General features: G+C 41.6%; 1 protein-coding gene across 1 annotated transcript; it reads right to left on the bottom strand.

Moving 5' to 3' along the window:
- Nucleotides 1-25,219, bottom strand: SLC5A7 (solute carrier family 5 member 7). Its single transcript, XM_075491934.1, has 9 exons — nt 25,037-25,219; nt 23,735-23,957; nt 16,874-16,987; nt 13,728-13,883; nt 9,025-9,173; nt 4,908-5,051; nt 2,865-3,018; nt 1,405-1,622; nt 1-642 (listed from the first exon to the last, which is right to left on the bottom strand). Exons 2-9 carry the CDS (start codon nt 23,910-23,912, stop codon nt 19-21), a joined length of 1,737 nt encoding a protein of 578 aa, XP_075348049.1. The 5' UTR covers nt 23,913-23,957; nt 25,037-25,219; the 3' UTR covers nt 1-18.
- Between the last annotated feature and the right edge of the window lie 689 nt (nt 25,220-25,908).

Raw genomic sequence — 25,908 nt, 5'->3', positions numbered from 1 at the left:
CTGTGGCTACCAGATTTTTTAATTATCTTCAGTGTTGGACAGCTCTGGACTTGAATCAACATAATTGAAGGCTTCATTGTTTGTGAAAGTTGAGCTCAAAGTTAGACTGTGTCGTGGATTCACAGGTGCAAGTTCGTTTAATACAATATTGTCACTTTTTACAAGAGTTGCTTTGTCCATGTGTTCTCTACTGTACCTGGCAACAACAGCATCAAGGAAGTCCAGCTTTGGTGGCAAAGTCCCACTCTCAAATAAGTATTTGGCTAAGTAGGAGACTATAATGTTAGTAAAGAAGGAGGTGAGCATAGCAAGTGTTTTAAATGGGAATCGCTGGATATAGATATTATTTTCATCTGGATAGCAGCCAGGATAGTAGATCAAGGGCTGAAGGTAGAGGTACGGTTCTCCTCCGGTTATTCTGAGAACAAGGCCAAATAAGTATCCCGCAATGGCACCGTAGGTGTTGGTTCCTTTAATAAATAACACACATAGGAGCTGGGGGAATATGATGATATAAACAAGGTCAGAGCTGAGGTACCACAGGCCGTACACTGATGAAGCCAGCAGTGCCATTGCTGTTGCTGATGCTCCAAACAGAAAAACAGTGATTCTCATGACCCACACGATTTCCCTGTCTGAAGCCTGCAAAAAAAGGGCAGTGTTAGGTGGTTTTTTCATGGCAATATATGTATGCCCACATTCATGCACATAGTCAATATAAAATACTGCATTGTAAAAGGAAATTTTGCATGACATATTTAATAACATTTACAAATAAATATCTCTATCTCTGTCTCTATCTCCATCTCAAGCACAGAGAAAAAAACCCAAGGGTTATAGTTGCCATTCCCAAAGTCATTTATCTTTGAGCATAAGGAAAAGTTTGATAACGTGTCAAAGAAAAAGACAACAGCAGAGTGTTAGAAATAATAACTTTTAAATATAAGCACAATATGGCTCAACCAGAAAAAACTGTCAGCATCAGAATTTCTTCTTCTCCATTTCCTAAGAAAAACTCCAACTCACTAGACCATTGTGTTGTCAAATGATTTCCTGATAAATCAATACTTCAGAAAGATGTCTTGTTTTGTTAAGGATTTAAGTAAAACTTCTGGTTGCAGCAATAATTAGGAGCTGTATGGATAAACTGCAGTGCCATGAAAACTCTTGAAAGCTGCCTCCCCTGAGCGAGCTTTTTCACCTCTGTCGTCAGTCACAACCATAAATATTTTTATGACTTTCAGTTTTTTCAATATGCTGTTAGGAACAAAATGTTATACTTTTTCTAGTCACAGGCAGGAACGTGAAAGAGGTGTTTCATTATGAAATTACAGTCTAGGCATCACCTAGTTAAGGTCTCACCTAAAATTTTATCTAAAAATAAAAATGAAAATGTAATCTCACATTTTGCCGAAAGGAAAGCTGGTAAATGTTCCGAGCAAACATAGAACTTGCTGATAAAATTGAAGAGTCAGCTGATGACATCACGGCAGCAGATACAGCGCCGAGGCCAAAGAACGAGATATAGACTGGGCAAAGGTACTGGAGCACGATCGGTAAAATCATATCTGCTTCTTTTTTAGTCATGGGGTCAAGGATACCATAATCAGTCTCGTTCCAGGCTGCAATATGGACACCGGCATGTTATTAGTAACATTAGTAGTCATCAGCTACAGCATCTCTTGACTTCATGTGTAGTGAGCTGTTCATATTGCCACATTTTCATTCACATTCTCAATGACCAAACTGCTACTAGGGCCAGACCGATGGCATTTCAGAGAGGCAGTGTCCCACCAGTTTCTGTTAGGCAGATTTAATTCTGCTCAGCATTTTTCCTTCTCTCTAAGCTAAGTCTGACCACAGTCTGTGGTCATCCAGTAGGAAGTTTAATATTAAAACTTTGCATTGCTCTTAAATGTCATTTTCCTCAATAAAACAAGTCTGGTATCCATGTTTACTTGTGATGTGTTTAACTATTCTCTTGGATTACAGACTCAGAGCTCAAAGCCATGTGTTAAACATTTCTAACAACAGAACATTTCTAACAGTTTAGCTACATGGTCACTGTGATGGGGATCACTCTCACTATGACGAAGACCTTGACAAGGATCTTTTGGTCAAGATAAGAAATTCCTGATAAAACATAGAATCGTTTAGAATAATTTAGAATCATTTAGGTTGAAAAAGACCTTTAGGATCATCGAGTCCAACCCTTAACCTAACACTGCCAAGACCACCACTAAACCACATCCCTGAGCACCACATCTACATGTCTTTTAAATACCTTCAGGGATGGCGACTCAACCACTTCCCTGGGCAGCCTGTTCTAATGCTTGACAACCCTTTCAGTGGAGAAATTTTTCCTAATATCCAGTCTAAACCTCCCCTGGTGCAACTTGAGGCCGTTTCCTCTCGTCCTATCACTTGTTACCAGGGAGAAGAGACCGACCCCCACCTCTCTACAACCTCCTTTCAGGTAGTTGTAGAGAGCAGTAAGGTCTCCCTTGAGCCTCCTTTTCTCCAGGCTAAACAACCCCAGTTCCCTCAGCTGCTCCTCATTATTACTGTTAGGACCAAATAAAAGTACCATAACCTAATTCAAACATTAAATAGAAATATTATGTCTGTAGATACCTAGAACGTGCAAAATGAGTTAATCTCAGCCACTGGGGTAGGAGCAATTTCCCCTGGGAGAAATAATCTATAATATTATTTTTCAGTGTAGTCTCCTGTTGAAGAAGTCATGAGTTGATTAATGATGTCACCTGGCTAGATTATATCTAACATAAGCTTTGTAGGGTTTCCACACATTTATTGTACTATTCATTTCACATTTACTGTACTATTCATTTTTAATCATTTACCTGTAGATGCTCCAATGGCACCAATGAGTACTGCAGGAAGAGCCATCACAAGACAGCCAAAAGCAGCCAGAAATGACAGAACTTGAGCATATGTGGCAGAAGATGAGGAAAGAACTCGCTGGAAATATGCTTGCCATGGGATTCCTCCTAATGTCTGCAAACACAATGGGCAGCATCCTGTCATTGGGGGCTAACTGGATTTTTTTGCTATCACCATATAGAGAGCATGTAGAAGCATCACTTGAATGCTGAATGCTGTGTTGCTGCTCTTTGATTTATTTATTGAATATCAGTCAGTAATAGCTGTAACTGTCATTCTCACAAGTAATGTCAAATCTTTGTAAGTCCACTTAAATCCCATTCTTTTCGGCAAGTTATTCCTTTGTACAATTAAAAACAACACTTTGCACTTACATAGTCTCTTTGCACTTACAAGTATTTTGAGCTGTACAAATACTTGATAAAGCCTTATGAAAAGTTATAAAATACTATTGTCATATTTCATATTTGAAGAATTTGGTCTCCAGTACCCTCCCCTCGCCAAAATTAGATTAGACTCTGATGGGATTTGAAGGCAAGATTTTATCTTCCTTTATGAATGCGTGTAGCCATCAAAACAAGGCAACATGTTCTGTATACATTGAACTCAAGAATCTGAAAAATTATTCTCCCACTGTCTTAAGCAAATATGATACCAATAGAAATTAAAGACAAAGCAGTAAAAGAAAGTTTTCTTTTATGGTGGCAACTCTTCTCTTCTTTTGGGTATATAACAGTGAAGATCCTGATTAGACTTAAAATTATGTCTGCAAAATATGACACAAAAGCATATTATCAAAGGCTAAAAAAACAAGTGCTAACAATTCTGTCTTGCGAGCAGGATTTGAATAGTCTCCACTAAGTAAATAAGTGCCTATGACTAAACAGCATGGAAAGAAAACAAAGCAAATTGCTCACTAAATGTGCACAGCCCAGTTCTACACACTAAATGAGGCAGGAGGCATTTGGACCAAATAGTGTGTATACAGGTGTTTCATATATGTTTCATGCACACACAGGGACCAAATGAATGTTTCACAGGCAACTCTGATTTTGACTTGCTATTTATAACTGTTTTCCTTTGCAGCCTTAATAATGTTCCTTTAACAAAGCTTTCCAAGCATGTGTAAATTTCTTGAGCTATAATGAAACAAACAGGATGAAAAGAAATTGTGTCACAATCTGGCAGCATCAGAGCTTTCCTTTGGTCATCAGCAGAGACAAAAGCTTCAGGCTTACCACACAGAATACAGCCACTTGAGCTAGTGTCATACTTTGGCTCTCTGAGAATCTATAACAAATTTAAGCTGCATAAAACAATATATTTTAATAGCCCAATTATCAGAAAACTCTGAAGATTTTTGGTTGAGATTATTTAAAAAAAAAAACAGAGAAAGGAATCCCAAAGTACAACATGATAATAAAAGTGTAGAGTTGCTCAGGGAAACTGAGAATGGAAAATGTTAGCATGTGTTGCTAGATCTTCTAATGGAAAGTACTTAATAATCACCAATCCCATGTGTAATACATGGGTATTAAATAACGAAAGCCCTCAGTTCATTCTGGCATGTGAGCACGTATGAATTCATCCATCCATCCATCTCTGCAAAGCTTTTTCTACATCACCTATACCTAAGACATATTTAATCATTTGTATAACATATTTATTACCTTCTGCAATATATAAAACCCTCTGCCAAGAATGACATCAGTTAAGTATTAGCTGCATACTTTTAATTAATTTTAGCATAAGTCAACTCTTTCAGTCTGATGATATTTAAATTGCATTCCTGGCAATGCTGACTTTGACAGCTGTGCTACAATATTCTACTGATATTTCACTGAAATCATTCAAATGTGCAGAAATATGGAGCAGGAGTCAAAAGGGTAAAAGTTTTCAGTTTGCTGGAAACTCTTAACTAGACCCTCTATTATTTTCAGCTGTCACAGTAACACAGTGTGAGTGCTCAAATGCTTCATTCTTTCATGCAAGCCATCACTTACCAGTAAAAGGAAATTGTCCAGCCATGTGTAAATGTCAAGTGAGTTGATAGATCCAAGCCAAGGTGCTTGGTGCACCGGGTGCACAGCTGTGAGCCCAATGTCTGCCACTGCAGGATGGGACATCGCAAAGGGTACGCTGATCCACTGTAACCAAAGAGTAACACTTTGTTCAGGTCTAAAGAAGGCATTCTAAGCCTGGGAAATTTTAATATTAACATTGATCTGTTTTTCTTCTTGCATGCTACAGATCAAAAGCCAAGTTGCTGAGCTGACTTGCAGAAAAGTCAGGTTATGTGCCAGTGGAACATCTCCAAAATAGAGAGAGCTTGGTAGTGGATAGCTTACCTCTGTTCTGGAGAGTGTGAATATGAGCAGAGAATTAATCAGTGTAAATCGCAAAATCAGCGGGAAGGACACATTTATACATCTTCATTTTATTTTCCCTAAACTCCACACATATTCTTTACATCCTTTCCTGGACCACACTGTAGAGAAACATCTACATACATACTTGTGTGCAATAGCATCAGGATTTGCCAGTATACAGGCATGAGACATCACAAACACACCTGAAGGCTTGGGAATTTGTTTTTAATTCAACACAAAATGATATTGTGACAAGAAAGGGGTGCTGTTGGTGAACCTCCATCTCTCTTGTAACATCTCTCAGTGTTACAGCACTTTTCTACCTTGAAGGCAATTTCACTCTGGGCTCTTGACTATTTTCAGTCTCTCTGTTTCTGATCTAGGTAAAAAAATCAGTTGAGAAACCCTCCCCAGAGACAGTTTTGGCCGGAAGGTTCATTTCCTTCACCAACTGACTTTTTGTGCATTTACTTGCCAACTCATTTTGCAATGATGTAACTCACTAACTCTCTATGAGGAGAACCTCAGTAGCTCCTATGAGATGAAAACCAGGCTCTGTGCTGTATGGAATAGACCATTGCAAACATGGCATCCTTAAGGCTCCAATGATATCCAAACCACGCAGATTACTACAATCCAACTGATCACATTTAAGTGTATGGGGTAACAGGAGCAAGGAGGGGAGAAATCAAACATCATCCTCTGCTTTGTTGTACAATTATTGCAATAATGTGTGAAGAATATATGAATTATTGCTATGTTTTGCTGCACTGCCTATTATTCAGGCTGTTTATCACGTACCATAGCATTCTGTTCTCAGTTATGTATTAAAGTTTGCCAATTCAAGCACTTAGGCAGAAAGATTCCCTTCTCACTGTCTGCTTGGGCTTTTCTGGGAAAGATCACCAAAATGTTTCAACTGTCTCCAAGATATTTTGAGGGAAAAATAAACATATTGTCAAAATTAATGGATGTTAATACTCTTTTTGTTGAGAAATTCATGGGGAACAAGGATGTCAAATGGATTTTTTTATTCTTGTTTGTGAATGTCACATCTCAAACGTGTCCAAGTGATGAGCTTCTGAAGAGCTATAGTTTGCCCATATTCAGCTGAGCTTTTCAGTAGGGTAAATTTTTTAAGGTCTAAAAACCTGCACCTGCATGCCACAGCCCAGGATTTAATATGGACTGTATTGCAAATGCATTATGAGCTTTTGTAATCCATTCCAGTTTCTGACAGTAACCTAGCTCTTTGTGGTCTCAAGGATTACCTCTATATTAGTAAATAAAACAAGTCAAGACACTTTCTCTGGCCCTGCAGTTCACTGACACGTCATGGTTTACATCCATACATCTAGACTCCTTTCCCTGCCAAAAAGGACAGCCCTCAACTGTTCCTGGGAACTACCTGGGAAAGTACTAGTTGGCGTGGGCCAAAACAGTGCCAGGACTGTGTTAGCAATTAAGCAGTACAGATGATCCTGTGTTTTCACCTTGACACCGTTTAACTTGCTTAATATAGACGTAGACCCAATTTCTTCATTGAGCCCTTTCTAACCAGAGTAGAAAATTCACTGTTTTGAATGGAGGGCAAATAAAACCGAGGCTTGTGGAAGTGAAGCAGAAACTGGGACTTTATGTTGGGACTTGAAGCTCAGTGGTGGAAGTAGCAGTTAGCTAGAAGGACCTGGACCTCATGAGATTGGAAACCAGAAAAAAGGGACTTCTACATGGTGGCAAAGAGTTTAGAATGGGGAATTAATAATACAGCTGAGATGAAGAGTCAGTAAATAGTGGGGATATAGTGCAGGATCAGGGAAAGACTCACTGGGCAAGATAAAGACAAAAAGCTGAGAATTGCAGAGTGAGGAGGGAAGGAGAGAGACTACATGGGATTGTAAGGAGAAAACCAGGGAAGTACATGGAGTGGCTGGGGTGGAGGTTATGGAAGCCTAAGGAAGAAGCTGTGGCTGAACTGAGGAGCCAGGATAGGGAACAGAAGTGATTACAAGCAGCACCTCCTTGGATAAGGAGCAGACATTAGAGGAATGAGCAGTAAGGGTCTGTGCCAGTGGGAATACAAACTGCTGCAGAGCCTGGAGGGGAAGCTGGGATACCTGGGCCTGTGACATCTTCTGCTGTGACACCTTCTGTGAAAGTGTCCCATCTCATCTAAAACTTCCTCACCTAGAGCATGACCATTTAGGTGCTATCTGAGGCTTCCAGCCCCACTGATGACTCTCTGGGTTATGAATATGGTTCCTTCTACATGACATTATTGCTGTTTATTTTAAATGGGAAATTACATAAAGAGCCCAACCTGAATTAAAAGAACACTATTAAAGCTACAGATCCAACCGTTTAGAAGACTGTTATACAACCTTCATTTGCTTTCCCCTCCCTGTTAGGTGCATGCTGCTTTTAATACCAGATCACGTTATTCCCATGGGATCAGGGTCTTTAGCAGCGCATGAGTTGTTCTCTTTGGAAAAGTGTTTCTGTATTTTGATTAATCTACAATTTTGGGAATTTCTGTAATGCACACCATCTGTAGAAACTGAATGGTTCACAAATATTAACATGCATGTTAGGGAAGGAGACAGTATTTTCCCCACTGTGCAGGTGAAGAACAAAGGTATGAGAGAAGAAGATCTGGAACAACTTCTCATTTGAGGTGGCCAGCTGGAACTTGGATTTGCTTTTTCAGGGTATTTAGCACCATTCTCATGAAGTCGGTTACAACAGGGAACGCTTAGCACTTCTGCAAATAAGGTCATAGGCCTCACAGTAGGATGCCACAGAGTGAGGACACACACAGGGTTGGTTAGTGACCACCTGTGTGAGCTCTGGCTGAAGCAATTTCCCTAGAGCTGCACAAGAACGCCGGTGAAAGCAGAGAAACAACTCCGGGTCCCCAAAGTGCCATTCAGTTCCTTCACCTTGAGCTACCCTGTTTATTTCAGCCTGTCTCAGATCTCTGCACACCTGTGACCATCCATTACTGCCACTGGCAAACAAAGACAACAGCTTCTTTGATTGCACCCCTGTGATCTGAGCCCTGTTGCATTAATGTTTTTCAGAGTAGGGCTTAAAGAAGAGCAGTAAATAAAAGAAAAGGCTACCCACTAGCATATCATTGACAGCTGATGAGGGAATATTCATACCACCATATTCAAACAGCAAGGTCATCTGGTGAGACTTCCCATACTATGGTCTCCAAGGACAACGGAGGGAAATGAGGGGAAAAACCAAGGTGGTGATTTAAAGCAGGAGGTTAACTAAGCTGCGTGAGTAAGTGACAGCTACAGGAAAGAGAAGCAGGAGAGTATCAGCTCTGCAGGTCCAATGCCAGTGTTTCTGGACTGCTCTACTGACTGCTTCCTATGTCTGATGCCTCCTTCCAGTGCCTGTGCCACAGTCCTATGGACAGATAGTAAAGGAGTCAGCTCCAGTCCTATCCTGAGTTAGACATACACACAGCAGGAAAATTACAGGAGTGTTTGCACTATCAGACTGGTTGGAAAAAAGCCAAAGAATTGGGCCTCTCGGTCAGCTTTATTGTCAAAGCACGGGCTGTACATTGATGTAAATGCAGACTCTTTAAAGTCAGGGCTCTGTGAGTGGAGATATTCCTTCGCCACGCTTTCAGTGAAGACATAGGTCCAAAACTGAAGGTGGGCAAGGTCTCAGTAATCATCATAATGCTCAGGGCAAAATCCTCAATAAAGAAGGGAAAAAAAGCCAAACTTACCAGTCCCAGAAAGATGCAGAAGAGCTGAACTACATCGGTGTAGGCCACAGAATAAAGCCCACCCACAAGCGTGTACATAGTTGCAATCAGGGCAGAAATAATAACTGAAATATTGACATTAATGTCAATGATCACACTTATAGTGGCACCTATGGGGAAAAACAAAACATTCTGTGTTAGTATATGTCACAGTATGTCTGATGAGACGGCTCACCTTTGTTAAGTTGCATATACAGGTGCTGGTCTGACACTTAGCAACAGCATGAAGATATTCCCCCCCTCTACATTCTGCACACCCCTTCTGCACCTTTGAAGGGAGTGGGAAAAGGAAGGCTCCTGTTGGTCCAAGTTTAGCATCTGTCATTTCGCAGGTTCTTAGGAAATGGAGGAGGGAAGGGTCCCAACAGCCTTTCCTTAAATTGCTCAGGCTCTGGAAGGACTACACTCTCTTATTCTGCCTGGGGAAAAGCAGCCAAGCACAGACAGCTGAAGCCTCCCTGGGTGAGTTGCAGCTGCACAGGAACAAGTGTATCATTGCAGTAAAGGCTGTGCCTAGGGGAGGTCTGCTGCAACATATTTTGTATTTTGTATTTTGCTTATGCTCTGAGCTAGCCCCTTTTGACCAAGGAAGCACGGTAGAGGAGGCATCAGCTATAGAGACAATTGTCCACAGACTCTTCTAAAGTGCCCTTGAATTGTTTACATGGGACAAAGGTAGGTTTCTTTGCAAACTGGAGAATCCATCCTCCATTGTCAACCTAGAAACCAAGAACTTTTCCAAGCACCATCAAGCAGATTCCGTTTGTAGAAAACAAACCACAATGTTGAGCTGACTAGTCAGTTTCCACAAAACAGCTCATAGAATCAAAGAGTTGCTGAGACTGAAAGGCACCTCTAGAGATTGTCTAGTCCAAGTCCCCACTCAAGCAGTGTCAGCTGGAGCAGGTTCCTCCAGATCATGTTGAGCTGGGTCTTGAATATCTACAAGGGTGGAGATTCCACAACCTCTCTGGGCAACCTGTGCCAGTGTTTGACCTCTCCCACTGTAAAAAAACCTTTTTATTAAGTTTAAATGGGATTTCCTGTAGTTCTGCTTGTGCCCATGGCTCTTGTCCTGTCACTGGGCAGCACAGAGATGAGCCTGGCTCCATCTTCTTTATTCCGCTCCCCCTACTGCCAAATCAGGTATTTATGCACATGGATAAGAACTTCTCCAGACTGAACAGTCCCAGCTCTCTCAGCCTCTCCTTATATGCCAGATACCCCGATCCCTTAAGCATCTTTGTGGCTCTTCACCAGACTCTCTTCAGTATGTCCATGCCTCTTGTATTGGAGATCCAGCACTCCAAATGTGTCTCACCAGTGCTGAGTAGAGGCGAAGGATCCTGTCCCTCAGCCTGCTGGCAGTGGTCCTTCTAATGCAGCCCAGGATGCCATAGGCTTTCTTTGCCACAAGGGCACATTGCTGGCTCATGGTCAACTTCATTGCCTTCTAAGACTCCCAGGCCTTTTCTGCAAACCTGTGTTCCAGCTGGTCAACCCCCAGCCTGTACTGGGATATCAGGTTGTACCTCCCCAGGTGCAGGGCTTAGCATTTCCCTTTGTTGAACTTCACAAAGTTCCTGTTGGCCCATTTCTGCAGCTTGTTGAGGTCCTTCTGAATGGCAATACAACCATCTGGTCTATCAGCAACTCCTCACAGTTTTTATTTTCTGCAAACTAGCTGAATGTGCACTTGGTCCCATCAGCCAGGTCATTAATGAAGATGTTACAGAATACAGGACTCAGTATTGACTCCTGGGGTACACAACTGGTGACCCCCCACCCACTGGCTTCCATGTTGCTGGTCACAGCCCTCTGAGCCCAGCAGTTCAGCCAGCTTTCAATCCTCCTCATTGTCCACTTATCTAATCTATAATTCATCTGTTTGTCTACAAGGATATTACAGGAGACAGTGTAAAAAGCCCTTTTTGAAATTCACAACGTGCCCTGCTCTCCCTTCATGAACCAAGCCAGTCAGCTCATCATGGAAGATGTCAGGTTGGTCAGGAATAATTTCCTCTCCATAAATCCATGCTGACTCCTCCCAGTTCCCTTCTTGACCTTCATTTGTTTGAAAGTAGTTTCCAGGAGTACTTGCTCCATCGCCTTCCCAGGGACCAAGGTGAGGCTGACCAGCCTTTAGTTCCTGGTATCCTCCTTCTTGCCTTTCTTGAAGACAGGAGTGACATATGTTTTCTTCCAGTCTTCAGGAACATCCCTGATCACCACAGTCTTCAGAAGATTACTGAGAGTGTCCTTGCAATGCTATCAGCCAGCTCCCACAGCACTCATGGGATGCATCCCATGAGGTCCCATGAAATTGTGTCTGTCCAGTCTATTTAAATGTTTCCTAACATGATCCTCCTCTAGCAAGCCTTCTTTGCCCTGGACTTTCCTAGAGTTCTCAGGGTCCTGGGATTCCTGAAGGCTGGTCTTACCAACAAAGAATCAAGCAGAGAAGGCACTGAGTACCTCAGCCTTTTCCATATCCTTTGCCACCAGGTCCTCTGTTCCATTCACCAGCAGTCCACATTTTCCCTAGTTTATGTACTCGTTGCTGCCCTTCATGGCCAGATTCAAATCCAGCTGGACTTTGGCTTTTCTAAACCCATCTCTGCATGCTTGGACAGTGTCTCTGTATTCCTTCCAGGTCACCTGTCCCTGCTTCCACCTCTTGAATGCTTCTTTTTTATGTCTGAGTCTAGCTCCTTTTTCATCCATGCAGGTCTCCTGCCAGCTTTGCTTGTTTTCCTGGTTGTCAGGGTGGACTATTCTTGAGCTTGGAGGTGGTCCCTGAATATCAACCAGTTCTCCTGGACTCCTCTTCTCTCCAGGTCTGTCTCCCATGGGATTCCTCCAAGCAGATCCCTGGAGAGGCCAACTCTACTGTCCTGAAGTCCATTGTTGCAGTCCTGATTTTTGCCTTGTTCCCTCCTCTCAGGACTCTGAACTCCACCATCTCATGAACACTTGCAGCAAAGTCTGCCTCTGACCTACACATCCCTAACTAGTTCTTCCTTGTTTGTAAGTAACAGGTTCAACCTGCCTTCATCAGCTCCCTGATCATTTGTTTCAGGAAGTTGTTGTCAGTGTGCTCACGAAACCTCCTGAATTGCTTGTGCTCTCCTGCACTGCCTTTCCATCAGCTATCAGGGTGGTTATACATTTCCTTTAGATGTATCAGCTATTTCAAGTGATTGTAGTGTTTTAAAACCATGTTTAAAAAAAAATTCCTCTCCTTCTAATTAGGATAATTTACATGAAACATGTTGCAATAACTTTTAGTCCTTGCAGGTATTGTAGATGGATATTCTTGACCACATACGTGGAAAACTTCTGGCAGTAGAACACAACATGACGTGTAGTATATAAGAGCTGCTGGGAGCTGCCAGGTGGCTTTTTGTTGTACAGTGAGCCTTCAAAGTTCATGTGCTTAAGGATTACAAGCTCAGACCACTTTCACAAGCTGGAAGTCCTGTCTTTCCCTTCTATAACCCTGCCAAGCAAGAAATCATGAGGAAGATCAAGAAGTGAAGAGTATTGGGATTAAATATTCATCAGTGAGGATAGGTGTGCAAATTAGGAGGTATAATTCACAGATTATTCACAGACTAGTTAAAATCAAACCCCTCAAATATCACAAATTAGCTTGTCCTCAATCAAAAAGAAAGTATATTCCAAATACTCAGAGTGTTCTTCAAGTTATTCAACTCCTATCACCTCAGCATGTAGTTTGTTCTTAGTCCTTTAAGGATTTTGTGATGAAATTGTGGTAAACAAGCTCCCCATTGCTTTGCAGTTCATCAGAGCACAGTTGGAGAGTACCTTCAAAGTTTATTTTCTGTTTAAAATAGCTTGTGCTAGAAAGCATTACCACATGCATGTGCACTATGAGTATGATTAGCTGGTAAAAGTCAACTACTGGTGCTTCAACTCAAGGGCTTTCTCAGTTCTTGAAAGGATTGCTAAATTCAGGCCTGAAATATAATTAAAAACCCTAGAAACTGATTTTTTTTCAGGACTGGATGAGTAGTTGGGTGATTTTCTATTGAGTCATAGTTCCACTAATTCTCTGAATTCTTTCTTGAATCCTAAGTATTTTCTTCATTTTGTCGAGTAGAAAGCCATTTAGAATTGAATAATACTTCAATGTATTGATCAGCATCTGTTTTACTTCCATTATTTGTGCTATGGAAAGTTCTGTATATGTAGGTCTCCTATATGCAAAGGATTATTTTGTTCAGATGCATTGGCAATAATCTTTCATATCTTTAAGGGAAATTTTGACTCGCTTCTGTGATCTCAGTGGTTTAAAAGAGAAGCTGGGTCAGCCTTGACATAAAAGGGACACTTGCAATCACTCATGTCACCCTCACAATTAAAGGAAATTTATTGCTAAATCTTTTCATGGTCTTTGAAAAGGGACAACTTAAAGGTACCTGAAAATGAATAGATACCTTGTGTGTCTTTCCATTACCAAAATAATTAATGGGGTACGATTACTGGGTTTAATTACTAGTTAGCATGGGTCTGAGAACTGTCACACTCTGAATCATTTGGCTAGGACAGTTAGCATTTGAAGCCAGAATTTTAATGCATTTCTGATTTTCTTAATCCTTTCCACCTGTGACAAATTAATATTTATACTGCTTATTCCTTACCTAAGGCAGAGAAGATGGCAGCAGCCCAAAACATTTCTCCCATTAAAGCTGGAATAAATAGTAGCCCTCCCATCCTTTTTCCATAAAGCTGCTGAAAAGGGTCTAGCATTGTCACATAGCCTTTGGATCGCATGGGTTTTGCAAAAAAAAGGCCACCTACAAAGAAAAGTAGCATAAGACACCAGCTGCAGTGGAAAAATGCATTGCCATTAAGGGGTAAAACATTGATTGTCAGTTAAGGGTACAAAAATACCAGTATTACTGGGGGTTTTTTAAAGAAATAAGTACAGTAGACATATCCTCTATGAACTCTTACCTTGCCTCTGTCTACAGAGTTACATAAATACATCCACACCATTAATATCTATGGTCTGATAATGCAAAATAAGTTTGTCTTATTTTGTCTGGTTCAGTTTACTTAATCTGCCATTATGGAGGCTATCAGAGTTTTGTCTAATTTTGGATCAGCCTAAGGGAATGGCTTTTCTACCTAATCCTGTTCATTCTTAGAGCAGAATCCAGCATGAATTTTCACATGGTCCTACTCTAAAAATAAAACTGTCCGGGATTCCTGGATCAGAAATATGAGTTCACACATGGTTTATTGCACACACAGCAAATTTGATTCTTTCAGGACAATTCGGATTTATTATGTATGCTTAAATCAACCTTACTACACCTGCAGGGTAGGTCAGATGTCTTCTCGGCTCTGCAGGTGTCAGGCTCCCTGAACATTTGTCATACACTTATTTCACTTACGCATGTTCAGGAATTTTGATGTATCACAATTCTGCTCTGCCTGGCTGGCATATGGGCTGGATATGTACATAAATGTGCAAAGGCCTCACCTTTCTAATGTACAGTCCTCAAATTCTTTCCAGCTTGGGAAAAAAAAGGACGTATCTCAGGAAAGCTGAAAGAGACCTTCTATGGAAACCTGTGTAGTTGAGACCTGCACGTGACTATAACTAAGTAGAGTTCTACCACAGTAAAACTGCTGAAATGCAATGTATAAGGTACAATAAAAAACCTGGAAAACCAGTCAGTTCCCAATCAAATCTACTGTACACCTTGGTGACCCTTATTTAGGTTTTTCATCACAAGATACGTAATGTATTCATCATATTATACAGAAGATTTTCCACATTTCTATGTATTGCCTTATATCACTCATATTTCTTCATTTCATTAAGTTCCCTGAATAGAAGGTACTGGCTTACCAATTATAATTTATTTATACTGCTTATATTAAAGCTGTCTTTAGGCAGGTTGGTTGGATGCAGAAACACTCTAGCGTTTTTTTTACTATTCTTGGATTGGTCATTGATCCTGTTCCTATTCTACTTGTTATGTCATCATTAAAAAAGATAAATAAAAGAAGAAAAAAAGAGTCACTGGTATTATAATCTATTAGGATGTTCAAACATCTGTCAAAGGAAATAGGGGATAGTCTAACCTTTAAACTAAATTGCTTGAAAAATTAGGAAAAATGGTATGCAGCACAAGATTGAACTAACAAGGAGATTATATCAATCTTAAATCCTTCCAGTCTGAAGCAACAATGTTTCTTCTAGACTTGTATTTATAATTTTGATTTTTTTTTAAAAGGATAAACAACTCCTCCCCCCAAACCTGCATGTATAGATCATGCCTGCAGAAATGCTTCCTCTTTGTGCTCTGCAGAGAGATATATGGTCACATGATACAGACTTCTTTTCTCTGCAGTGGCCATTATAATTTCCAGGAAAAAAGGTCTGGGTATCTAAAAACAGCTGGAAATGAGGGGAGAGGCTAACTTGACCCCTTCTGGGCTATTATTAATTTGTGTCAATTCTACAGAGGCTAAGAGTCAGGAAGATGCTTGTGACTACGATCCTAATGACTACTTAATGACATCGATGGATCATGACCCTCATGACCTCATAATGACATCAACTGATCTCCAGGCAGACATCTACTGTTACTGTTTTCCTTACAGGAAACAGAGCTACTTTCAGGGGTAGGTACTACTACTGGAACTGGAGCTGGCCTGCACGTTCCAGAGAGGAGCATCCATGATGCGGAAGGTTTCTGCCTGGGAAGAGAGAACCAGGACAGGCCATAGGAAAGCATTTCCAAGGGGAAAAAAGAGTCAGGAGGGAAACCGAGTTGAAATAAATGGGCAAGAAGACCTGGATAAGCAACCGAAGGAAACAAAGGCACAGACTGGGTGGGAGGACCATGAGAAAAGACTCAAAATAGACTGAGAGGTCAAGTATTATTAGAAAGGCTAATACACCAGTCACATTAATGAAAGATGAAAAACACAGTATCTTCTTTGTTGCCTTAGGGTCATGATATGTTCACAAACTGAGAGGATGTAGTTGACAACTCTGTGGTGTATTCATCACGGCTCACAGGGCAACACTTTCGTTGTGAGCTGCTCCATGCGGTTGAGACACGGTGAGAAATTTTTTATTGCTATTATTTTTAAGAAAAGTAAGGAAGTTCTGAGACCACATTTCAGGAATTAGAGGCCACAGCATTAAAAATTATAATGCTGTCTGTGTTTTACACTCTGACCCTGCATATATCAGGATTGCATATTTGCATTTTGACATGTGGTTTGGAGTTTTGTACTGCATTTAAGAGGATGCTTGGTCCAATTTTAAGGAAACAGATTGGTTCTACTACAGACTTCCTACACAAAATTAGACAAGTTTCTTAGACTCTTGATGAAGATCTGCAAAGTATAAGCACTTCCCTAACCTGAAAGGTTATTTGCCATTCTTGAATTCCAAGATTTATAGATGCCCTGATACTATCATGTTCCAGATCATATAGGCACTTGAAGAAAACCTGAATATATAAAACTTAATATATGTAATTTAAAAAAATCCCACAACAAAATCTTTCTTATTGTGACCTCCATAGATCACTCTGGTTGTAGTAATCAAATAGGTCTTGCCAAGGCATTCAGGAGACTTAAGGTGTCAAACTATTTATAGATTTTCTGTTTTTCTTTTTAATAGCCAAACCTATCAGCAGAAGGCATCCAGTTTACCTCAGTATCCTTTTATCAGACCCTAGTTCTTTCATTTCAAATGATGGACGTGTCATCAGAACTGTTTAAAATGAGAGACTATTAGCTTTAGTTTTTTGCTTACCTAAAACCAGACTAAGGGAATATCCGATAGGTGCCTGAGCCCAAGCTAGACCGTAGCCTGGGACATACACAGCTTCTGCTGTCCCGTTGATGTAACCTCCTCCAACCCATGTGGCTGAAAAAGAAGAGGTGGAAAAGTCTCTAATGTGCACAAAGAAAGAAAATTTCCCACATTGTGGAATGAAATTATCATCACTTATAATATTGTTATTTTTTATTATATGTATTGTACAAGTGCCAGACATGGCATCCTTCTATAAAAGATAGTCCTAATTAAAAAAACTTACAACCTAAGCATACAAAAAAATAAGTCAGATGGACTGAGACAGTCTTCAAGGTGTCTAAGCATCTGTATAGTCAGTGAAGATGTGAGGGCTGAGTCCCTCACTACTTGTTTACAATGAATGAAGCCCATCAACTCATTAACCATTACCATTTTCTTTGTGTTAGTCCAAATGAAGGAGAGATGTAAGGGGGCATCTGAGGAACAATAAACATACAGTGATAAAGTCACCCCAGTTGGGAAAACTCAAAGCATTTAAATTAGACAAGAGTTTAATGAATTCATTGTTTACTAGGGCCTTTGTGAAAAAAATCGCCCTTAAAACCTTGCTAAATTTTAAATTGTGGCTACACAAAGGACATTTAGTAAACTCTGACTTCCCTAAATGCTATATTTCCATATAGGGCTGTGGTGGTTTTGTGTTGCTATTTAAGTTCTAAACTTTGGCTCATTTATTTTTGTGCTTCCTGAAGACATATTCCAGAATTGCATTGTGCTATCTATAATATTTCTGATTTTATCTCTCTAAAAACCAGCAGTATTTTTAATATATCAACCTCAGACCCTTAATGAATTGATTCTCTGCCTTGAAGGGAAGTTTCTACATTTGAGAACTTGGGACCTACAGTATTTATGAAAGAAAATCTCCAACACAGAAATGTATTGTGATTACATCTGAAAAAAAAATTCATAACAAATTATGTAATAAAGTTTATCTCTTCCTGTTTGCAGAGTCCATGCAAAAAGTTCTTCATTTTCTCTAATGTATAATGAGTAAGTTTTATGAATCTGGGTCTGTAGTTTGAAAAAGGGCAGGCAGAACGTTACAAGTACTAGGTTTTTGTAATGATATTTTGATTTGCCTCAGAAGCCTTTGCCTTCTCATATAAGAGTAATTCAGACTTTCTGTGTAAAAATGCACAATTGTAAGAAATTTATTTTCCTTAAGCATTCTTCAGAATTTTCCCAGCATCCACCATCACACAAGCAAACTTGATTTTGTGTTTAAGACAAACAACTGGAGATAAACACAAATGAAGAAAAATTAATTAAATATCCTAAAGAAGTTTCATAAAAATCTAAATTACTACTCTTTCCCGCTTAACTGTGATATCTCTCAAATAGTACCAGAGGGTATTTTTTTTTGACTTGATGCTAAATGACACCATGGATTTAGAACCAAAGATCTCCAGCAATCAAAGCATTACAATTGTCCATTCAGCATTTTGAAGCACAGGAATAGACCATTCTGTTGTTGGAAATAGTATAATGGGCTTGTATGAGGGATGTACATGCAGAGAAAGTCTGCAACAAAAGAAGTGACCCAAGAACTCTGTTATTGGTAGACTTTTGGGTATCAAGATCTATTGTACACTACAGAGACAAGACAAGAGGTGGGTGATGCCCATGTGGGACCACATGGAGAAGATGGGTGAACACTGATCCTTGATGGGAAGAGCAGGCATACAGAATCTACATAAAAAGTTGTCAGACATTTGGGAATTGTGCCTCTTGACAGGGTGAATTAATGTAGGTGGGAGTATGATACTTTGGTTACCAGAGTCCTAGAATCATAGAATCATAGAATGGTTTGGGTTGGAAGGGACCTTAAAGACCATCTAGTTCCATCCCCCCTGCCATAGGCAGGGACACCTTCCACTAGACCAGGTTGCTAAAAGCCTCATCCAACCTGGCCTTGAACACTTCCAGGGATGGGGCATCCACAACTTCTCTGGGCAACCTGTTCCAGTGCCTCACCACCCTCAGAGTGAAGAATTTCTTCCTTATATCTAATCTAAATCTACCCTCTTTCAGTTTAAAACCATTACCCCTCGTCCTATCACTACACTCCTTGATAAAGTCCCTCCCCATCTCTTTCCTGTAGGCCCCCTTTAAGTACTGGAAGGCTGCTATAAGGTCTCCCTGGAGCCTTCTCTTCTCTAGGCTAAACATCCCCAGCTCTCTCAGCCTGTCCTCATACAGGAGGTGCTCCAGCCCCCCGGTCATCTTTCTGGCCCTCCTCTGGACTCGCTTGAGCAAGTCCACATCTTCCTTATGTGGGGGGTCCCACAGCTGGACACAGTACTCCAGGTGGGGTCTCACCAGAGCGGAGTAGAGGGGCAGAATCACCTCCCTCGACCTGCTGGCCATGCTTCTTTTGATGCAGCCCAGGATATGGCTGGCTTTCTGGGCTGCAAGCGCACATTGCCAGGTCATGTTCAGTTTTTCATCCACCAGTACCCTCAAGTCCTTCTCCACGGGGCTGCTCTCAATCCACTCGTCACCCAGCCTGTATCCATGTTTGGGATTGCCCTGACCCAGGTGCAGGACCTTGCACATGAGGTTTGCACAGGCCCACCTCTCTAGCCTGTCAAGGTCTCTTTGGATGGCATCCCTTCCCTCTAGAGTATCAACCACACCACTCAGCTTGGTGTCATCCACAAACTGGCTGAGCGTGCATTCAGTCCCACTGTCCATGTCCCCAACAAAGATGTTAAATAACACTGGTCCCAATACAGACCCCTGAGGGACACCTCATCACTGATATCCACCTGGACATTGAGCTTTTGACCGTTGAGTCCATGATTACCTGGGATGTATGTTGCCTATTGTGTCTCAAGCAGAACAGACTTACAGAATAGGTTGTAAGCACCTGTGTACAATAACAAAAGTAAATATTTAGAAAGGCAATTGTATTTGTCTCCTTCCCTGGAGTACGCATGAGCATGAATTCTGCAGGAACAATACCCACTTCCAGATAGGGAATAATATCCCATAGTCAAGGACAAATGTCCAGCATTGCTGCAGCTGTGGTGCAAGGAGGCTTCAACGTGCGGCATCGATTTGCTACTGAGGTGGCGGGTGTTCTCCAAGGGCACTTGGACACTATGCCTAGCTCCCTTATTTTCTTCTGGAGGGGTGCAGGTCACTTCCCTTCTGTGTGATGTTGCAGGGGCCATTGCCCTCCCCTGGCTGGGGACAGGAACAATGCCCTACGGACAGGTATTGCTGGGTAGGGTGGCATGGAAGATTTAGCACTTATTTTCAATTTTAGTTCTTGATTTCTGGATTGGGGATTGAAAAATAGCTGCTGATCAATTTTTCTGTGCACATGACTGTTCTGGAACATCTGCCAAGGACCCCAGAGCTCTAGGAAGGTGCTATATGGCTTTTTCTGAGGGGGTGAACAGGCAGTCAGCATGTACATTGACATGAGTAAATACATTAGAAAAGAAATAATGGGATATGATAGGATGGGATTTCAACCTTAGATATTAATTTTCTGATCCTCAGTTTGCTAAGCCACAATTTAAAGTTAGTTTAATACCTTTTTTGGTGAAATTCTTTTTTTTTTTTTTTTAAATTAGACAAAAGGAATATAGAATTTAATAATCTATGGAAACACTCATGTAGTAATCTATTTTAATCCTCTCTTTTCCTGCTGTCTGAAGGACCAAAAAATGCAGCAAATACCAATATCCATTTAAAACATGCACCCTAAAAAACGATCAGACAAATACTGAGGATACAGAGAGCAATTCTGCTCCTAGTTCATATGAGGAACAGAAAAAATTAATCTCAGAGTTCTTTATATATATTGATATACATTAGAAAATCAGATTTTTTGGCACTTCTTTGTGAATGATCCCTCATCTGACCACTCAAATTATTGAATCAACTCATCGAGTTCTGTAAAATGAAAATCCTGACCTAAGGATTACAAAAAAATAGAATTTTGTAATATTTATTTTTTTCTTGTGGAAAGATACATAGCTCCATCCAACTAAAATGAAAAAATGACATCAATAGATTATTATCTTTTTGGTCATGTTTGTAAGCATTTGATTATGTCATCTCAAATATTTCCTTCGGGCTTTAAACTCAATCACCAAAATCAGGATAGACTCAAGTTTGCCGCAGATACCACTTCTTAAGAATTTCACCCACAAATTGAGGAACGCTAATATTTAGTGCAACATTTTAACTATAACTATGTAAAAATGAGAAACAAATTAAAGGCACGTCTACTGTGGTACTATGTAAGCTCATTGTAATATGAGCTGCTGTGATCCATCCCCAATTCAAGCCTCTCACTCTTTCTATTTTGATAACTGCAGACACACTCAGCATTCAACAGGCTTCGTGTTTAGGCGTTTCAGTAGCCAGTTGATACAGCTGCTTCTTCAGGATCACAGTGTACATCCAAATATGTCCACAGCCATTGTTCATAGGTAGTGCATTTGCTTTAAGGCTTTTAAATGCCGTTTAGAAAATCAACTGTAATTACTCAGGAATCTTGAGTCCATCCCTATGAAGTCACAATGCTTATGCTCTGAATTTGTTTTTAAATTTATAGACTGAGTTCTGTCATCCTCCCCACCAAGCAGCCCTATAAACTGCTACCCTTTTTTTAGCCGATATCCGTGGAGGATCGTAGTGTTTGTCTTGAGCAAGAAAGACAGAATTAGGCCTTATCCCATAACCCAAAGTACTTCGTGTCCGTACTAACAACATCCTTTCTGGAGATCTTTAAAGATTTCTTGCTTTCCTTTTATGGGATAGGCTTTGCTTTTTAATTCATATTTAGACAATTAAAGCTGTAAAATATAAAGACTATGTTGGAATAGCCGTATATCTCTGGAGGCATGGTTATGAGGTGCAAAATCTGCATCTACCATTTTTAAAGAGGCAAATACATACTTGAATAATGTGACCATTTAGTAAAAATCATCGCGGATTTTGATCCGCTTGCTTACTTACGCAATTATTTTGTTATTGCTTTACAAACTAAGTATCCCAATCACCCTCACCGAGACAAAACTTGGACTAACCCCTGATTCAGTAGACTTGTGCCCACACCTAACTTTGTGTGCCAGGCACGGTTCCCCAAAACTGAAAGTGTAATTTACTTGCCATCTCAAGCTTTAATTGCCATATTTATGGAAGGTGGAGGTGAGAAAGTATGTGAACCTGGATAGTATAAAATCCATGAGTATTTTAGCTGCACAAAGGCTTTAGGATCAGCTTGATATTCTACCGCAGAGATGATATACTATGCCATGTCTAGAGCTTGCATGAAACGGGATGAGCATACACGGGTGTGAACTGTGGTGGTTATAGAAATTGCCTGCGATATAGGAAGCCCCCGTTCAAGTCTCATCTCTGCTTCAGCTGTTATGAAAAATATTCCTGCAAAGTAGGATTAAGGACACCAGAATTTGTGTCTTCTTCCACAGGCAAAGCTGTTCATCATAACCACTTGCGCGGGGAATGTCTTGTTTTGTCTCCGCTCCCCCAATCTAGTGATTACAGTTTTGTGGCAAGCAATATCCCTGCAAAATATTCCAGTTTCAGTGCTCTTGAAAACATTTCATTCAGCAGAAAGCAGTCAAACCAGCTCTTGCTATGAGCAGAATCTTGTCATATCTGATGCTTCAGTAGCCAATGGTTACGTGATACAGTAAATTATAGCAAAGGGTGAAAAGTAGAACATCTGCCTGTACTCAAACTTTATTGACTTCTACAAACATTCTTTACTCAATATCCAAATATTTAGTCTTTGAATGAGCAAAATGTCCCTGCAAGGGGATGGGAATTTCTCTTGCTTAAAGAACACAGAATTTTGGCCCAGGTTTTTATGTATCTCTTCCTTATTAGATAACTGTGAAATCAGAACAGGGCAAAACAGCAAAACATAAATATAACCTGATAAATCCAATCTGGCAACTGAAAGGGCCTTGCCTGAATAGGATTTAGAATAAATAAAAAAAAAACAACCCAGAAGCATGCTTAAAAATTAAATTGCTTAAATAAAAATGGTGGGCCAATTAACTCTCCTTATCATGCGCTTTTGTTCTGAACCCATATATTAGCTGTAAGACTTGAGATTTTGGACCATATTGTGAACATCTTGTTTACCCAGGTAAGACACCTGGTTTGACTGGCTCTGGGAGTCAGGCAGCATTGCTTACAAAATTAGTGAAGAACTCTTCATTCACCCAGGCTTTTCCTACTGATATTACTATTCACAGTAATGTATTATTTTGTCAAACTGCTGCAAAAGAAGCTAAAAGAATCCACAAAGTAAGTTTGCTGAAATCAGTGGAATTACAAGTTTGGATTTATGCCAATTTTCTTTTAGAAACTTATTCTTAATTGATGCTGCCCCCCCCCCCATCTTTTTTCATATGAACTTTGTTTTACTCAGATTAAACAAAATAACTCACCAACTTGGATGGCTTTAACAACAATAACAGTTATTTTAAAACTGGATTCCTTATTAATCTATATAAATTCTGTACTTCTGTCCCAAATATATCTGATCTACAGATGAATATGAAAGCAATGAATAAGAAATATAAGATATTCTTCCTGTATGATTTTAAACTATTTGTTGTTTTTATATAGAGGGTACATTTGGCTGTTCACTAAACAATGTTAGCAGCAATTGGAAAAAAAGTATATCTATTTTGTCCATTTTGCATTATTCAATATGCAGATTACACTTCTTTATTTGGATGGAAAACTGACAAGTTATACGCTGGTTAGGAAAAAAAAAAAAGGTGGTTTTTTACGTACCGGTCATTGTAAATCCACCAACTAGCAAGCCAATGTCTCTTCCACCGACTATTATAGCCTCACTGCGATCTCCTTCACTGCCGGTGTTCTTGGTTTTCCAAGCAGCCCATATCCCAACTGCCAGGATAGCCAGGTAGAATACAACTATGGCCACCAGCCCCTCCGCATGGAAAGCCATGTTGAAGTCCCGACTGTTTCTTTGATCGCTATTTCATTAAGACCTCTGGAGAGAATGCAATAATACGTCTGCTTTTAACAAACCTGGTAAGATGCTTTTTAGAATCAGTGTACAAAGAAAACTCGGATGGTTATTAAAGAAACTATTCTGGTGAATTTATGAAATGAGTATTTCAGATGTAATTGAAATTAAGTTTACATGCCAATCAAAATGCCTGTGGAGCAACAAACAACAATCACAACCTGCGATTACAATGGGAAATGAACGATGTGGCTGAAAGCTATGCAATTCTTAGAAATCAGGTCCTGAGCAGCGAACTATTTCAGTGTCACCAAGTCCCCAGTGTCTGGGAACTCTTCAGTCGAGAAATAGTTTGGTAGAGGGAATAGGATAGAAGATCTTCGCCATGTGGGCTATTAGAAACGTCTCTATTTAGTTAGAAGACAAGCCACAAACCTGTTTTAAGTCATATAAGAACTATGGATAAGTCATAGCTACAACAGCAAAGCACATCTTTTGAGTCTTTGCGTTGGAATGCTGAGTCTTTTCCCCCTTCTATCCTCTCCTGTATTTAAAAATCTGCGCTTTCTTCTTTGTAACGTTTAGTTGCCCAGCATTAAAAGTATCACTCTATTCTCGTTCGCAATTTGAGAAGTAAACGGAACGCTTACAAGCTGACGAACGGCAGGAATTTTCAGGTATACGAACCTGTTAGGTATAGGAATTTCAGGGTATATGTGGCGGGGGAAGAGTCCCGGGCGGCATAAGCAGCGGTGCCCCGTACGCAGCCTTTCCCGGAGCCCCCTCCCAGCGCTCGCCCCGCCGCTCCGCCACCGCTGTCAGACACAGCCGCGCCGGCAAGACCCGTCCGCGCTCCCGACGGCTCCGCGGGAGCCCTGCGCGGAGCCCTGCGCGGAGCCAGCCCTACCTACCGCGCTCCGCCCGCGCGCCGGGGCGCTCCGCACGCCGCGCTCCGCGGAGGCGCCGCGCCGCCCTGCGCGGCCGCGCACCCCCTCCGCGCCCACGGCGGGGCTCCCCGCCCGCCCCCCGCCTGCGCTCCGCCGCCCCGCGCCGTCGGGGAGCGGCGCCCGCCGCCCGCCGCCCGCCGCCCGCCGCCGCCCCACCTGGGCTCCGCCGCCGCGCTGCCCCGCAGCCCGCGGGGCACGGCCGCCCATCCCGCGGGGCGGTGTCGGGGCTGAGCCGCGGGGGGCTTTGCCCCCGCCCGGGGTGCTCCCGCTTGGGGGGGCGACGGCTGAAAGGCAGGATCGTCGTCTCTTCCCCCGCGGTGCCGGCGGTGCACGGAGTGCTGAGGCTGCGACGGGGGGCTCGTGGATTAAAAAGAGGAAAATCCCTTTATAAAGGAGGAGGGTTGAGTGGGGTGAGAGGACCGTGTCCGTCAGAGCTGGGGGGAGGAAGGGGGAAAGACGTCAGAGTGCTAGGGGACGTTGGGGGGAAGTAAGGATGACTCAAGGGAGAGTGATTGTCGTGTCACGGCCGGGGAGCGGGGCTAGGAAGTAAAATTGGGGTGAGAAAACAAAAGGGAATGAGGGGGAGAAAGGAAGGAACAGGATCGTGCCAAACCAACAGGGAAGAGAAAGGAAGGAAAGAAAGGGCTGATCACAAGAGACACGCTGAAAGGAGGGCGGGAGGAAGGGGAGAGAGCCGAGGCAGGGAGTGGGAAGGTGAGCTCTGTGCTCTCATTGCCCTCCCCGGCACCCTTCCCGCACCGCCCTTGGGCCTAACACTGGGCCAGCACCAAGCCAAGGCATGGCTGTGTGGGGCTGGTCAGGACCATCTTTCCCCACAGATCGCTTCCAAACTTGATCGAACGCGCAGCCGCGTTTCCCAGCTGCAGGGCAGCTAGTTCTTGGGGATCTCCCTTTTTGCCATGCCTCTTACAAACCTCACCTGCAGAGCTATGGTAGTATCAGCTTTCCCGGGAAAGGACTCCTGCTCTCTTGTCTCCAGATGATGCTGGACAGTGAGCCTCTAAGTG

The sequence above is a fragment of the Mycteria americana genome, chromosome 1, assembly GCF_035582795.1.
Source record: "Mycteria americana isolate JAX WOST 10 ecotype Jacksonville Zoo and Gardens chromosome 1, USCA_MyAme_1.0, whole genome shotgun sequence".
In the NCBI taxonomy this organism is placed as follows: domain Eukaryota; kingdom Metazoa; phylum Chordata; class Aves; order Ciconiiformes; family Ciconiidae; genus Mycteria; species Mycteria americana.
This window is presented reverse-complemented; position numbering and strand designations above follow the sequence as displayed.

Excerpts from the sequence above, each read along its gene's own strand:
- SLC5A7 (XM_075491934.1), bottom strand. The coding sequence starts at position 23,912 with ATGGCTTTCCATGCGGAGGGGCTGGTGGCCATAGTTGTATTCTACCTG. Across the intron at positions 9,174-13,727 it reads TGCCATCTTCTCTGCCTTAG|GTGCCACTATAAGTGTGATC; the intron begins GTAAGGAATAAG and ends TTTTCCCCATAG. Across the intron at positions 5,052-9,024 it reads TCTGCATCTTTCTGGGACTG|TGGATCAGCGTACCCTTTGC; the intron begins GTAAGTTTGGCT and ends CTTTGGTTACAG.